Genomic DNA, 17,309 nt, shown 5'->3' with positions numbered 1-17,309 from the left:
GAAGAAATCAAATACTTGGACGTGTGTTCGCTGTATCCCTACGTGTGCAAATATTGTCACTTTCCTGTAGGGCATCCGCAGTTGCTGAAGGAACACATCGACCTGAAAAACATTCGACAATACGAAGGCTTGATCAAGTGTAAAGTTTTGCCTCCCACGGACTTGTACCATCCCGTCTTACCTCACCATTGTCAAGGCAAACTGATGTTTCCCTTGAGCCGTACTTGTGCCGAAACGTGCAACCAAGACCAGCCTTGTCAGCACACCCAGGAAGAACGTGCCTTGACGGGAACCTGGGTCAGCCTAGAATTGTTCAAAGCTCTGGACATGGGATACCAACTGTTAGAAGTGTACGAAATTTGCCACTTTCCTAAGACACAACAATACCAAAAAGGTGATCCCAGTCAGAAAGGCATTTTCGCCGACTACGTGGATGCCTTTTTGAAACTGAAACAAGAAGCCAGCGGCTATCCTTCCTGGTGTCACACTCCCGAAGACCAAATACAATTCAAAGAGAAATACTATGAACAAGAAGGCATCTCTTTAGACCACATCGAAAAAAACGAAGGCAGGCGATCCTCTTGGACACTTTACTGGGTTTAAAGGGGAATGTTCACCTTCACGTCTACCCCCCTACTGATGTCATCCAGCCCTGAGCAAACTCCTGCCCATGTCACTCAACCCTCATCGAAACGAACCTGTGAAAGACGAATATTCGTTCCCTGTGCGTTTGTCGGAATACTGCGACTTTGAAAATCGTCTTCAATCGTTCAAAGGAAAATGGCCTAAGTATCTGGGAGGACCGACCCCCGAAGAATTAGCCAGAGCCGGATTTTTCTACTTGGGCGAAGGAGATAAAGTCAAGTGCTTCAGTTGCGGTGTGTCACTTCACCACTGGGAACCGCAATATTCGGCCTACGTTGAACATGCTCGATGGTCACCGAATTGTCATTACTTACCCTTAGTGGGACCGAGACATTGAAGTAACTTACCATAATCTTTTCATGGATACTTTACAAGAGAACATTCGTGCTTTGCCTGTGGAGTTGAGAGAACGCATTTACCGAGAGCTGGTCAAAATACAAGTGAAACGTAAAGAACAATTGCATCCGTTACGTCACCGGTGTTTGAACCACTGGTACCTGAAGGTTATACAAGGATTGATTCAATTGAAAGTGTTCCATCGGACAGACATTGATGAACGATCCTCTAGTTTTAAAAAGGATTGGTTTGTTATGGACGATTCTACCTACATCATTGTAAACTTACTGCATCGAATTCCAGAGGAAGAGTTAACGAATTACCAACATCTTGAACACAATGTCAGCTTAGTGAAAGAGGAAACTTCTGAACGAATTGTAATGTGCAAATTAGTAACTAAAGGATTTAAATTCGACACTGAAGTAAAACCATGTTTGTGCAAACAGTACATTTCTTGTGTCAGACCAAAGAGGATTTAGTATGACCTATTCGTGGATACTTTGCTAGAGAACATTCGTGCTTTGCCTGTGGAGTTGAGAGAACGCATTTACCGAGAACTGATCAAAATACAAGTGAAACGCAAACTCAAAGTTATTCATCCGTTTTTAAATTATGCTCTGTTCCAAAGTACAAGAAGACTGATTATGAGTGGATATTACATTAGGCACAAAGTTAAACGAGGCTATTGGCCACCACCCAACGATTCCAAAAACAGTGTATATACTTATGGATACTTTACAAGAGAACATTTTGGGCTTGCCTGAGGAGTTGAGAGAAAGGATTTACCGAGAGCTGGTGAAAATACAAGTGAAACGTAAAGAACAATTGCATTCGTTACGTCACCAGATCTTTAACCACTGGTACCTGAATGGTATAAGAGGACTGATTCGTCAGAAATTTTTTCAGTGGTCAGACCTTGCTGAACACTTTCAGTTTGGGGATGATGATGGACTAGACGTTCGTAATTTTGGTTACTTCGAGATTCACTTACTGCAACGTATTGAGGAAGACGAGTTAAAGGATTACCAACATTTGTTACATGGAATCTGCTTAGAAAAAGACGAAACATCTAGACAAACTCTGACGTTTCAGTTACAATATGTAACATTTAAATTCCCTACTGGAGAACGAACATGTTTGGTTAGAAATTACCTTTATTGCTTCCGAAACAAAGACACTATAAAATCAAGTTGCCATGCCACGGATTATGTCACATATTATTGAACAGATTCCGTGGAAGGAACTCAATGACCGTATTCAAACCGTGGATCATTACCATCGATTATTACAAGAACTGTATCCATTCAATTTGGGTCGACAAATAGTGTGTGTCTTAGTGACTTGTTTTCTGGGATTTCGTTTACCAGCCGATTCTTTGTGGACTCTTTACGATCAGTACTTACCACCTCAATGGCCTTAAATGGTCACGAAAAACTCCTTTTGCTCAAAGCCTTGCGTTTTCATCTGGATACTTCTCGACTTCAACAGGAAAAAAAGATTCGTCAACTTTTAGCTACCCAAGACGTGTATGACAATGTGTGTGTAGCTTGTGACTTACATCCCCATTGGACAGATGTCCGTGCCTGGAAAGAATGGGGTTTTGAGGCTTGGACCCAAGAAGTGGCCCAGTATGCACGAGAGTTGTTCAAGGAAAAAAGTTACTTTTCAACCCGTGTTAGTGACGGTGCCAGAAGAACCCGTCACCCAGGACGGGACTGTCGTGGACAGGCCTGAAAGACCCTTTCGGGAGGACACTTGTGTGACCTTACCCCCTACTATAGAACTGGTTAGAACATTACCCAAAACATGTTGTTGTACAGACACTTGCTTTTATTCCACGTTAATGGTTATCATGTGCCTTTTATTCTTGTACTTAAGCCTTTGGCTTTTATGTATTTTTGTCTTTCGTATTCATGTTTGAAAAAAAACATTCAATAAACGTGTTCTGAAAAAAGTATATAAACTCTTGTCTTGTTTGTTTTCGTGTCACAAGTGACATTTCTCACACAATGGCTACCTCTGCTGTCTCTGCTCCCTCTTCCTCTACTGTCAAAGTCATTGACGAACACTTAGATCGTGCCAGTTGGGAGGCTTTGTATCTTCGCCATCCCTTTAACATGCTCATTGCTGGACCTAGCGGTTCAGGCAAAACCGAATTCGTCAAACGTTTGATCGAACATAAACATCATTTAATCGATCGGCCACCTCAACGAATCGTGTGGTGTTACAAAGAGTGGCAATCGGCGTACAACCTCTTGCGAGAAAGTCAAGGCGATTCCATCGTGTTTGTGGAAGGCATTCCTAAAGAAGACGACAGCATCGTCTCTGACTCCCGTCAAACCCATTTGGTCATTTTCGACGACATGTTAGGAGAAGACGAAGAAGAAATTAAATTGTGGTCCACGCGCAAAGGGCATCACCGTAATGCCAGTGTCGTTTACATCACCCAAAATTTGTTTCAACAAAGTAAAGCCCATCGCACCATCAGTCTCAATGCGCATTACGTGGTCTTGTTTAAAAGCCCTCGAGATAAATCGCAAGTGCAAGTCTTAGCCAAACAGTTAGGAACGCCTTGGCTGACTCAGGCGTACGACGATGCCACTCAAACACCACACGCCTATTTACTCGTTGATTTGAAACCTACGACTCCCGAGGATTTGCGATTTCGTACCCACTTGTTTCACCACTGGTGCCAAGACGAAGGTCCTGTCCTGTACACGTCTCCGTCCTCGACTTCATTTCACTCCCCATAAAAAAACTATAAAAACCTCAGACCCTTTTTCGTCTGTCTCACACAGTGTGAACATGACGTCCCTTCAGTCGCATCTTCCCGTCAAATTGATTCGTGCCTTGTATGGCATCAGTCGAGAAAAAAATCCACAAACACGAGCTCGTGTCTTAGAAGCTAGTCTCAAAGAAGTCTTACGATGGTTCACGGTGACGGCACGTCAAATACTCCAAGGAATCATTCAGATTCCTCATCAAACCTAACGCTTTTTCGATCGAAACAAAGTCGCTTTGGTCCAACTGGCCGATCCCCGCATCGACACTCAAACCAAAAAACAAATCATTTTGAAACCTGGAGGGAGCGGTACTCTAGGAGGGGTCATCATTCGCTCTCTCTTAAGATGGGATCCTAATGCCCCCAAACTTCTATCCAAGAAAAAAGTCCAACGAAGCCCCAAGAAGAAGAAAAATACCAGGTCCCCAAGGAGAAATTCTCCAGTGGCAGGACCCTCCTCTTACCAGACACCACCCCAGAAAAAGAAAAGAAGCCCCCAGAAAAAGAAACAGAAAAAAAGTCCCCAGAAAAAGAAAAGTCCACAGAAGAAAACTAGTCGCAAGACAGGCACTTCGGCCAGGACGCAACCTTACACTCGCAAACCACGACCTGCCACAGCGGTGACTGCGTCTCCGGCAGCCTCACGTTTATCCACTTCTCCGTTAATGACACCCAGAACTGAAGAGTACTTGGAGACGTTGATCACACCAAGAACTTCTCCGTTGATGACCCCCAAAAGAACTTCCCCAGTGGCAGGACCCTCCAATTTAGTGGCAGTGGCTGCTGCTCACAAAGTACCTTCTCCCAAAATCAAAGTTCAAGAAAGATCGGGCATGTTACAAAGTTTACTGGATTTGTCCAAGCAAGAACTGTCTCGATTTAGTCCGTTACATACCCCTGCACGACGTGTCATGCCTGTCCTCAAACTGATACGACGTAAAGACAATCAGTGGCGACGCGTTCCAGTATAAAAAAGGCCTGTGACCAAGTAGGGTATCAGTGTTTTTTTGGTGCTCCTGAAGACTCAAAGATGTCACCCTCCAGAAAACCCCAAGGAAAGAAAAGGAAAGGACTGCCACCACGTTTAGCCAAACATGGGGACATGTTATCTGTCCTGTCCAAAGCTTCTCCACCCCTACGAAAGAAACTCATTCAAACGGCCTCCAAAGAGGTCATCGATACCGTGTGCGAATGTTGTTTGAACGTTTTGAAAGGCACGATCCCTTTGTCCAAACACCAGAAACAATGCTTAGGCAAACATCGTCACGTTCTTGGCCAAATGGTTCAAAAGAAAACTCCCATTCGTCAAAAAAAGATGTTGGTCCAACGTGGAGGCATTTTGCCTCTCTTGTTAGGCCCCATACTGAAAGGAGTCTTGGGAACCATGTTGGGAGGACTGGTGGGAGCAAGATAAAAAGACCCTTGGAAGTCCCAAGATCTCAGAATCGACCCCTGACAACCCCATGGAAGGACGAAAACTAGCTTTAGTGCCTTACAAACGATGGATCGAATAACATCGGTGGCAAGAACAACGCACCGCGCATTTACCTCCCAATCCCAATTTGAGCGAGATGTCCCAGTTACAACACGAATTGCAGTCCTTGATGAATCGCCAAGATTTGTCCGAAACAGAAAAATCGCAAAAGTACGGTCAACTCTTGCAACGACTGCAACTCTTTCACCAGAAAGCTTTAGACGAAACAGCTCTACCCACTCTGAAAGATTTTAAGACCTTGATGAAAAGTCTAGCACCATCACCAGTACCAGTACCAGTACCAGTGACCAAGACAGAAAAAGGAGAAGAAGAAGAAGGGTTTCAAACTCCACCAGAAAAAGTACGCAAGTTAACAACACCACCTACCTCCAGAATTGGATGGATTAAAAAGATGATGGCCACCCCTTCTTCATCACAAGAGAAAAAGAAAGTGAAGACAGAATTGAAGGCAGAAGTGAAACAAGAACCGATATCCCCCGCTCAAACATCCTCCTCTTCAACACCTATTGCCGGTCGCACACGCGAAGCATTGCAATCCAAGAAAGTACCCCAAGAGAAAAAGAGTAGCATCCTCCAAAAGTGGGTGTCTTATTAACACACAAACACAAAAAAATGAAAAAAGTCTTAGCCAGCATTTACTACGATCCCTCCCATCCTGCAGGTTACGCAGGAGTTCAAAAATTGTATCGTGCTGCCAAAACGCGACTGAAAAGTCTCCGTTTACCTCAAGTGCAACGATGGTTACAAGAACAAGCTACCTACACTTTACACAAACCCATTCGACGCAAGTTTGCCAGAAGTCGCACCCGAGTGGAAGGCATCGATCATCAATGGCAAGCCGATTTAGCCGATGTCTCTCATTTGGCCAGCTACAATCGTGGCTAAAAATATTTGTTTTGTGTCATCGACGTCTTTTCCAAATTTGCCTGGGTCGTGCCCTTGACTTCCAAATCGAGCAGCGAGTTAGTGCGAGCCCTGCCACGGGTGTTGAAACAAAGCGGTCGTCACCCTCTTCGATGGCAAACGGACAAAGGCACCGAATTTCTGAACCAAACTTTCCAAAAAGAATTAAAGAAACGTGACATTCATTTTTTTACCACCGAGAATCCCGAAACCAAAGCCAGCATTGTGGAACGTTTTCAACGCACTTTGAAAGAACGCATGTGGAAATATTTTACGCATCACCACACTCTGAAGTACATCGACATCTTACCACACCTGGTGCAAGCGTACAACCAACCTTACCATCGAAGCATCGGACGTGCTGGTGTTTGAGCGTCTGTTTGGTACGTACCCGACGAGGGCTGTCCCCAAGAAAAGTGGAATGTTGGCCGTAGGAGATTGGGTGCGCATTGGCAAAACCAAACGCACTTTCGACAAAGGTTACTTACCCAACTGGACGACCGAATTGTTTCGTGTCACTGGACGAGTGCATGGCCGTCATCCTGCCGTCTATAAATTGGAAGACATGAACAGAGAAGTGCTCAAAGGAACGTTTTATTTGCCCGAGTTACAACGTGTCACCAAAAAAGAAGACGACGTGTACGACATCGAAAGCATTCTCGAACGCAGAACCCGTAAAGTGGGTAAACGACGTGTCAAAGAAGTCAAAGTACGTTGGAAAGGATATCCACCCAGTTTTGATTCTTGGATCGACGCTTCGCAAGTCATCGACTATAAAAAGAAGTGACCATCATGCCCTTTCACACAGCAGACGCAGCTACGTCGACCACTCCTTCTTCACCCAGTTCTTCTATGCAAGATTTACAAAAACAACCCTTGTGGGTGTGGTGTGGAGAACGTGTGCCTAAAACGCAAATCGTCTTTTTCTGCCAAATCTTCGTGGTGTATTGTGTCATCGGGGCAGCCATTGCCAATTTGAGTTTGCAACAAGGAGACAAACAATTGTGGACCATTTTATTAAGCAGTTGCATCGGTTACCTGCTTCCTAATCCCTCCCTGAAATTCTCCTCGAACGGGAACCTTGTGTCCAGTGCCAGTGTTAGTCACCACTCCAATCACAATCAGAACCCCATTTTAGACGGAGACACGCCTCTGACGTCCAGTAACCCCTCGGAGAACCACAGAACTCTGGAATTATGAGTCACGAAAACCAATTTTACTTAACCTTACCCAGTGACAGTTCCATGGAGGTGTTTCCCCACAACACGTTGTGCTGTTACACGGCCAAATTACCTCAGGCCATCCCCTTAGATCACGAAGCCCATTGGGAAGTGGCTTTGGTAGAAATGATTCACCCGACCCAAGTCCTCAATGTCCTTTTCAATCAAAATTTTCTTACGGTGGAAATTCATGACGAACAATTGCAACAAGAGTTGGATAAGATTGGCACATATAGCAATAAAACCTATAATGACAAAACTCGAACGTGGTGCTACAACTTGGTGATTCCCTCAAGCTATTATTTTAGCGGTCAACATTTGGTCAGCACCATAGCCACCAGGTTTAATGGCGTGTTTCATAGAGCTTTGGAGCTTGTCAATAAAAAGGTCACCCTGGAGTACCACAAAATAGCTCGTCGCTTTCTGATGAAATTTTCTGATGGGGGCAAATTCATGTCTTTATTATTTTGTCCTGAATTGTTTGACATGTTGGGCGGAGACGTGGAGATGAGAAAGAAAGTAGAACAAAAAGGACAACCCGAATTACCAGTCATTTACGACAACGAGTCTTTTGCCAAGTATTTTCGTACCCCGATAGAACTGAACCAAGGACTGAATTTGATGTTTGTGTATTCCGATGTGGTGGAATACAACGTGGTGGGACACACCTCCGTGCCGTTACTGCGTGTCATTCCTTTCAAAGTGGATTCTGCCGCAAACGCTGACGAGGAAGGTGGAAACACTTACCACGTCCACCGCGAATTTGTACATCCTCACTATTTGCCTGTCAGCAAGTCGTATTTGGACACGGTCAACATTACTATAAAAGGAGATTTGGGACAAAATATTCCATTCACCAAAGGAAAAGTCACAGTGAAACTCCATTTTCGTAAACGGTTTTCTCACGACTCGTAAGTAAGTCATGTATCCAGTGTACCGAGGGGTGGCTCGACAGCGAGGACACGGTTTAGGAGATATGCTGAAATCGGCCTTTCGTTCGGTGGCTCCGGTGTTGAAACCGATGGTGACACGCGGATTGCACGCCTTGAAAGATGCGGCACTGACGCAAGGCAAAGAATTTCTCCAAAATGTCATCATCGACAAACAAAACCCTAAAGAAGCCTTCATGAGGGCAGGCAAAAATGTCTTGCTACAAACGGGCAAAGACATTTTGGGCCGACGAGACACACCTATAAATGTCCTGCACGCTACCGAGTCAGGCATTCAGCAAGGACAAGGCAGAAAGAGACGACGAAGAAGAAAACACCCTTTCACCAGACTTCAAGCTAGAAAGGCCAAGAAAAGAAGAACCGTTCGAGACTTAGACGTTTTCGATTATTGAGACACAGAAAAAAATGATGCACCGAGAATCTTGCGCTTGTTCCAGGACGGAACTGGATCTGTTTGCCATGCCCCCTACCATGATGATGATGCAAGAATCTCAGTGGGTCGAATTTCATCCCGTCTCCTCTTTGACGGAATCAGCTCCCATCGAGTTTGAAATCAAACGACAACCCGAAGATTACATCGATCTGAATAGCAGTTACCTGTATTTGAAAGTGAAAGTGAGCAAAACGGACAACACTAATCCTGCAGACGTTGCAAGAGTAGCTCCTGTCAACAATTTCATGCATTCCTTGTTCAGCGAAGTGGACTTGTACTTGAATAACAAACTGGTCAGCAGCAGCATGGATACTTACCCTTATCGCGCCTACCTGGAAAATCTCTTGACGTACGGAAAAGAAGCCAAGAACACTCATCTGGATGCTTGCGTAGTATGGAAACCTGACACGGCAGGTATAGACAAGTTTAACGACCTAGCTATTGCAGCAGAAGATGACAATCCTCACAATGCAGGATATATGGCTCGACGACAGAAAATTCTGCAAGGGCGAAGTTTAGAACTGATGGATCGTTTGAATTTGGACATGTGGTTACAAGAAAAGTATTTGCTGAACGGGGTGGATATCCGTCTGAGACTGAATCGTAGCAGTGCCGCTTTCCATTTGATGGCCCATGCCAATGAATACAAAACTATCATTCAAGAATCCCGACTTTACGTGCGTCGTGTGGAAGTGTTACCTAAAGTGGGAAACGACGTAAGTCAGACTTTAAGCAGAACGACCGCCAAGTATCCGATACGACGTGTGGAAGTGAAAACGTTCACCATTCCCACTGGACAGCGATCTATGATCGAAAATCATCTGTTCCAAGGACAGTTACCCAAACGTTTGATTGTTGGTATCGTCAGGAATTCAGCCTTCAATGGAGTCCACGATCAAAATCCTTTTGAGTTTCAACATTACAATGTGTCCAAGATCGAAGTCAGTCGCGACGGCAAGACCTTGTGTACCCGACCTTTCGAGCCTAACTTTGGTGCCGCAAAGAATTATTTGAGATCGTACTTGTCCCTGTACGAAGCCACCGGACAGTTAGGAACTAACACCAGTCACGGCATTACGTACGAGGATTATGTAGGAGGCTATGCTTTGTGGGCTTTCGATTTCACTCCTGACCAAGGCAGCGATGAGGGACATTTCCACCCTATAAAATCTGGCCAGATTCGTGTGGAAATTCAGTTTTCGAGTGCTCTACCAGAGACGGTGAACGTCCTCCTGTATGCAGAATTCGATAATACGATAGAAATCAACAGTTTGAGAGAAGTTATTCTAGACTATTAGAAGCCATGGAAGACTGTTATCCCTCTTTACCTAGTGGAGAAACTTTGGAGATAGAATGTGAGGAAACTGTGGAAAAAGAAGAAGTGATCATGATGAAGTCAAGATGGCCAGAACAAGAAGCCCATTTAGTCTCCTGTTTTGCCAAACACTTAGTCGAAAAAATGACGGAATTGATCAAGAAAAATTGCTATGGATGTCAAAACGATCATCCCAGTCAAATTCAACAAGATAAATGCCTGATGCTGAGTCAAGAAGAAAAATTGGACGAGTATCTGGACGAAGCTTGTAGTCTCATCTCGGACAAAGACGTGTTGCATCAGTGGTATAAAGACTTGCGTGAACATTCTTGTCCACCATTAACCACTCAAGAGATCCATCGTATCGAAGCTCTCCTGAATCAGAGTGAGGAGACGAAACGAAGAAACGGTTATTTGTCAGACATTTTCAAGCAAAAAGTCAGGATCGAATTGACGACGTATTATTACCTGTGAAGAAGATAAAAACATGGATACCTGGGAACTTTATTACCTTTTGAACCACAGTTCGTATACGGCTTCTTGGAATCCTGTCGTCTGTGCTAAACATGAACTCCCTCATCGCAAACCTAAAGACCATCAAGCTTACGTGATCAACACGGACGACAGTCATCTCCCAGGAACCCACTGGGTAGCCGTCTACTTTCCTCAAGAAGGATGTGTGGAATATTTCGATTCGTACGGATTGCCCCCTTTGGAAGACGATATCATTGACTTTATGAGAAGAAATGCTCAGACTACCCGATTCAATAACGTGAAATTACAAGGCACAGATTCCTTGGTGTGTGGACAGTACTGTGTGTATTTTCTGCATCATCGCAGCCTGGGCTATTCCTTAGAACATTTAGTGACTCATTTTGATCCTCGTTCTTCTTCTAGAAATGATGTGAAAGTACATCGATGGTGTTGTGACCATTATGCTTATCTTTTGTCTCAAGCTAGGAAACGTAGTGTCCATCAATGGCCTAATGATTTCCAACAGTGGAAATCACAATTTCATTCACAACGTTGTCAGCCCTGTTTAAAGTAGATTGTAAATTGAGAAAAAATGTTTGTGATTTGAAAAAAATGTTTGATGTTATATTGTTGGATTATTGTTAAAAATGTTAGAGTTGTTGTTTAGTGTTAAGTGATTTTTGAATAAAAAATGTTGTGTTTTGAAAAAAATGCCTTTGTCTTTTGTTTAGCTATAAGAATGTTTGATTGATGCTCTTTAATTTCTTACTATCCCTCTCATGACACTTACTGAACGTTGCGGCTCGAAAACCGTGTGGGGGATGTTTTCCTTCACGTCCGCGCTTTGACTTTAAGAACTGGGGTTGTTTCCAGTCTAACCATCCATTGTCGACTCATCCTCCTACGAAGATGTGCTCCAAACTAGCTAAGCTCAACGAAGCCTACGTGAATTTGCATAGGGTCAGACACAGTCTGATACCGAAGCCAGAAGAAATAGAGAATGTGAGAATGTTAAAAGTCACTGAAGACCTGATAGAAGAACTCTTCAGAGAAGAAATGAACAGGGAGAAAGAAGAATGGACAGAGAAGTACAGACTTCAGAGACAGCAGCAACAGCAGCAACAACAACAGCAGCAGCAGCAACCTGAACCTGACAGAGGCTTTGTCGATCGTCGTATCGACACCAAAGAGTTATTCTTCTCTTTCCGAAGAAGCAGACCTATCGCCAGAAAGTCTATCCTCAGAGGACATCGCATTCTTAGAAACTAAAAAAAGATTGCCATAGCAAACAAAAATAAAAACAGCCCTTTTTCAGGGCTACCCCCAATACTCTAGAAAAGAAATAACTATCGATTTGCCAATGTGTGTAGGTAGAGTAGTGTGAATATAAACACTAACTCTTTTTTAAAAAATGTGAGGGTATGTGTTTGTGTGTTTGTGTGTTTGTGTTTGTAAGTGCTCAGGTACGTTGGTGTGGATAGTAGATTAAGATGATGTTTGTTTTTTTGGCTGTTTGAGGTGTGGGGAGAGTAGATTTGGAGGGTTTGATTTTATTGCTTTGCGTATGTGAATAGTCAATTGAAGTGATTTATGAAAAAAAAATTTAGAATAGGAATGGGTAGTATAAAAAAGTGAGTGAGTGTTTCTTTTAGGTCCGCGCGTTGTTTTTTGGTCATGATCTAGGTAAGATCAATTTTATCTTTTTAAGGGGATGTTTTCCTTCACGTCCGCTCTTTCAGTATAAATTGAAACTCGTTCGGCAGTCCAACTACCCTTGTTGATTGATCAACACCAAAAAATGAACACGAGACTGGCGAAACTGTTGGAACTTCATGTGCATCTGGAATATGCCAGGCGCCTGTTGAATGAACTGGCCGCGGAAGCCATTGTGGAAGACGGAAGGATGAGAGAGGAGGAGGAAAGAAGAAACAAAGAAGAGGAGGAGAGAAAATACAAAGAAGAGGAGGAGGAGGAGAGAAGAAACAAAGAAGAGGAAGAGGAAAAGGAGAGAAGAAGAAGAAATTTCAGAATCCCAGAGAAGGAAAATTGGGATTCTGAAGCCACATATCCTGCCTCTGCTCTCTCCCCCCAAAAGGTAAAAAGTAACTGGGGGACAAGATGTGTATGTGGCGCCAGGCCTGGAAGGTGCCACCATTAACCAGGTGTCCATGAATTTCAAAAAAAAAAAAACAGCCCTTTTCAGGGCTACCCAATAATCAAGAAAAGAAATAACAATCAATTTGCCAATGTGTAGGTTGAGTAGTGTGAATATAAAGACTAACTATTTTTTAAATAATGCGAGTGTATGTGTTTGTGTGTTAGTGATTGTGTTTGTAACTGCTCAAGTAAGTTCGTGTGAATAGTAGATTATGGGTTTCTTTATTGTTTCTTAGCGTATGTGGAGAGTATATTTTGGGTTATATTATATGAAATGAGAAAAGTGGGGGATGTTTTCCTTCACGTCCGCGCGTTGTTTGGTCATGATCTAGGTAAGATCAATTTTTATGTCTTAGGGGGATGTTTTCCATCACGTTCGCGCTTTTCGTATAAGAACCCACAGTATTCGTCGTTCAAACCATTCTGCAAACAATAAAAAAGAAGATGGCTTCGAACCACCTTGACAAAATGGAAAAATTGCAAAACGTCCTGGACAATTTAGGAATGATGGAGCAAATGTTGGTTAACCTAAACGAGGATCACTATTCTTATAGTCCCCATCGAGTGAAGATGGAGATAAACAACTTAAGAAAAATGAAGGTAATCATCAGTGATCTGTTGAACGAAATAAAGGAGGAGAAGGAGGATGAAGAGGAAAGGATAAGGATGAGAGCATGGAACGAAAAAATTGAAAAAGAAGAAGAAAATGAGAAGAGAAAGAAAGAAGAGGAGGAGAAGAAGAAAGAAGAAGAAGAGGAGGAGTAAAGAAAGAAAGAAAAGAAGAGAAAAAGTGTAGGACAGAAAATTAGAAGCTGGTGGAGAAATAGAAGAAATTAGAAGAAGAAAACCAAAGGCCCTTTTCAGGGCCAGCCATATTTCTCGAAAAGAGAATGACTTTTCAATTGCCTTCCCCCTTTTTTAAAAAAAATCCCCTTGTCCCTAAACAAGCCCAAACTCTATTCCCCATGTTAAATTCCCCTTGTACGTATATTGACCCACGATTTTTCGCCATGTTAATTCCCCTTGTACGTATATTGACCCACGATTTTTCGCCATGTTAATTCCCCTTGTACGTATATTGACCCACGATTTTTCGCCATGTTAAATTTCCATTGTACGTATATTGACCCAGGGGTGTTTTTAATGCTAATTCCCATTGTACGTATAGTATCCCACCTTACTACTGTTGCATTCAAAATTATATGCAACAACACATCCCCCCCCCCAAAAAAAAAAAAAAAATGCATGAAAAATGGGCATTGTATTCAAATTGCAGTTGATTTCACTGAATGTCAGAAAAAGGTTGAAACTCACAGAAAGTCGGGCGAAATCAGGCTTTGATACATAAAGATGGAAGGGAGGAAGGAAGTAAAGAAATAGGGAAGGAGGGAAAAACTGGACGAGAAAGAATTATGACTGGCAATTAAGAGAGGAAAGAATGACGTAAGAACTAACCCACAGTCCAACAACGATGACAATGGCAAAGTAGATGCCTATCGTCAAGAAGTCTTCCCACACAAGGGTCTCTGCCATTGTAATTTCCTACTGACCGCCACTACGATGTCTCAACAGCACTTTTCGGTAGGTATGGACTCGACTATATCTTCTGTGGACTGGTACTCGATGTTCAGTGTTTAATTAGTATACCACTGTTAGACTGTATTTTGCGGAAAGGTAATATATACACCTGTAATTGTTTGCGAGTCACTCCGTACACCATGTAGCTACTTTTCCTAACCAAAGTGAGGTGTGTCTATTCCGGTCATCATGTAAAGGATTTACCTTATGAAATCCGCATTGAGAAAGATCTGGAATAACGACGTGTAAATGTTGTATTCGCGAAAACTCATGTCAAGTTGATTGCTTATTAACGTCTACTGAGAGCTAGAGATATAAAACGTAAGTGTTGACTACACGTGAATCGATGGTTTACCTGTATGACCTTGAATCTAACTCAGCGAACCGTGATGTAAATTTTGTTGTATGTTTATACCGCTCTACGTTACAGTTAGAAGGAAGATGGCTCTGACTAGGTCACACATATTACACATGAGTTTAAATAAATCGCACACCATGAATAAACAAAACACAAAATTGGAAAGGGGTGCAAATAATACTTCAGATATATTTTAGATCGTAAAATTAAAAGTTGAAAAATCAAATTCAGCTTTTCTTCAGAAAGCGGATTATTCATTTCTTCTGCAGATTTACAGCAAGAACACCATTCTGGGGAATTTTAAACACGTAAATACTACTAATATTAAAAAAGTATTTTGTTCTTTATGTAATGAAGAGTATCAATATATTACAAGGTTTCACACTGTGTCAGTCTCTCATTGTTGACAATCAAAAATAATATTGTTCACGGGTAACAAGTAATATTTGATTCTGGAATTTATTTCCTTATCCAAAATGAGATAAAGTCCAGATCGGAGCAGGTCCACCACATATTTGCCTTCTCTGTAGTTCATATTTAACCGGATATGACTTACGTGGCTAGGTTATAATGCGCTAGACGACACTCGCAAATATTAATAATAATAATAATAATAATAATAATAATGATAATAATAATAATAATGTGGACTTAGTATAACTCCTAATTTTGAGAAGCTCTAAGCGATTTACAGTATTAGATAACATCTAAAACATATACAAAGACAAGATTAAAAAGATAAACACCATAACATTAGAAAAACAAAAACAATGCCGACAATAGTTAAGGAATTAAACATTAGTCAGTCTTTAAATCTGTTTTTGTAGTCAAAATAGGTGAGTTTAAGAGCAATCTTGAATGATATCAATATTGTCCTTGTTCATAAGCTCTATGGATGTTCGTTTCACGCAGCTGGGCCCTGTTAGGCAAATACACGTTGTTCCTTATGACTTCGTTTTAATAATGAAAACAATGAGAATGCGAGTGTTTGAAGAGAAGCGTAAATTTCTAGATGGGGATATATAAATGTGAGGTCAGATAGGTATATTGGATTGGAGACTGTTAACGATACGAGAGTGAACAAATTTTGTGCTTGATTCTGGATAGAACGGGTAGCCAGTAAAGGGTTTAGAGCAGGGGGTAGGGTACTCAGTTCTTTGTACTCTAAGGATCATCCGAGCAGCCGTGTTTTGAACTTTTTGAAGTTTCTGTATTATATACTGAGAGGAATCAGATATAAGTCTAATTTCAATAGCCCCGTATCGAAAGTACTAAGAAATACACGTGTTTCAGTGGCATCAACCGACAGAAAAATGCGAATGGAGCTGATGCTGGAGCCACAGATATACAGCTTTGCACATGTTCATTACATGTTGGTGTAATGAGAACATACTGTCGAGAGTGACATCCGGGTTTTGTATTAAGTGTGAAAATTTAATGTTGTTATTTCTCATAAGTATTGTTCGAGGTGAAAGGATGTGAATGAGAAAGTCTTTGCATGGTGATCAGGATGATTTAGCTTTATAATCAGTCATCTGCAGTCTGTTAAATGTCATCGATCACTTCACATCGGAAACTCGCCCCTCAACGCCTTGAATAACAAGATCACTTGAAAATTAAAGTTTTTACACATTCTTTTGCAGCTGATAGCATAACTCCTGTTTGATTACACAAGACAAATTTGTTATTTAACATAAATGCATGCACAAGATAGAAAGTTCATGAGGGTATGTGTGTTTGTGTGATTTAGATTTTTAACGTAGCTTTAACAATTTTTCAGTCATATCGCTACGATATCTGCAGTGTGACAATGTATAGTGTTGTCTATGACTGAGGTATCATGGCACATGTCTGTGTGTGTGTTTTTGGATTTTTAACAATCTGCATTATATCGCTATGTCTCAGTGTGGCAGTTTATAGTGATGTCTAGCATTGGGGCATCATTCTGCAGACATGTAGCATCATGTCCCATACAGTCACATTATCCTGACACAAGGCCGACCAGTTCAAACACTAACCTCTTAATGCTGAGCGCCAAGCGAGGGTGCTAGTACCATTTTTCTACGTCTATGGTATTACTCGGCCGAAGTTCGACCCGGCTTCCTCCCGCATCCTAGGCGGACCTCGAAGCACTAAGCCACCAGAGCAATCAGTTCATGAGGGAGTGGGGTCAATTTTAATAAGGGATCAAAATGATTCACTGGGAGGAAATTACATTATTATCACTGCCGAAATAGGTTAAACTACTGAGACGTATATAATGATTACAAAGCATTATTAGGAAGAACAGTGCTAATTAATTAAAACAAAATTTCACGTGCAAGTTGGCAAAGATGCTCTAAAAGACTGGGAAGTACATTGTGGACCTTCTTGCAATGAGCTTACCAATGAAAGAGGGAGACGGCTGCTCGAGTTTGCAAGCTACAACAACTTGGTACTAGCCAACACCCTGGGACAACATAAAGTTTCACGATGCTGGACGTGGCACTCACCAAATGGAACCCATCACAACCAGATCAACTACATACTGGTTCAAAACTATTACCGATCTGGCATCAACAGAGCAAAAACAAGGACATTCCCAGGTGCTGATGTTGGGAGTGACCACTACCTCGTGATTATGAACTTCCGAGTGAGGCGGAAGAAAATTAACAAGCCAAAGA

At 42.1% G+C, this 17,309-nt stretch overlaps 1 protein-coding gene across 1 annotated transcript in view; it reads right to left on the bottom strand.

The window, feature by feature from the left end:
* Positions 1 to 14,643, bottom strand: part of LOC149797387 (sodium/glucose cotransporter 4-like) — a 45,199-nt gene extending 30,556 nt beyond the window's left edge. The window contains exon 1 of the mRNA XM_089960752.1: positions 14,166 to 14,643. Within this exon, the coding sequence (XP_089816878.1) occupies positions 14,166 to 14,243 (78 nt within the window). The 5' untranslated portion in view covers positions 14,244 to 14,643. The remainder of the gene's footprint in view (positions 1 to 14,165) is intronic.
* Positions 14,644 to 17,309: the final 2,666 nt, after the last annotated feature.

The sequence above is a fragment of the Sinohyriopsis cumingii genome, chromosome 6 (genome assembly GCF_028554795.1).
Source record: "Sinohyriopsis cumingii isolate HCF-2022 chromosome 6, ASM2855479v2, whole genome shotgun sequence".
NCBI classification, from domain to species: Eukaryota; Metazoa; Mollusca; class Bivalvia; order Unionida; family Unionidae; genus Sinohyriopsis; species Sinohyriopsis cumingii.
The sequence above is the reverse complement of the archived record's forward strand: the minus strand, read 5'-3'. Positions and strand labels throughout refer to the sequence as shown.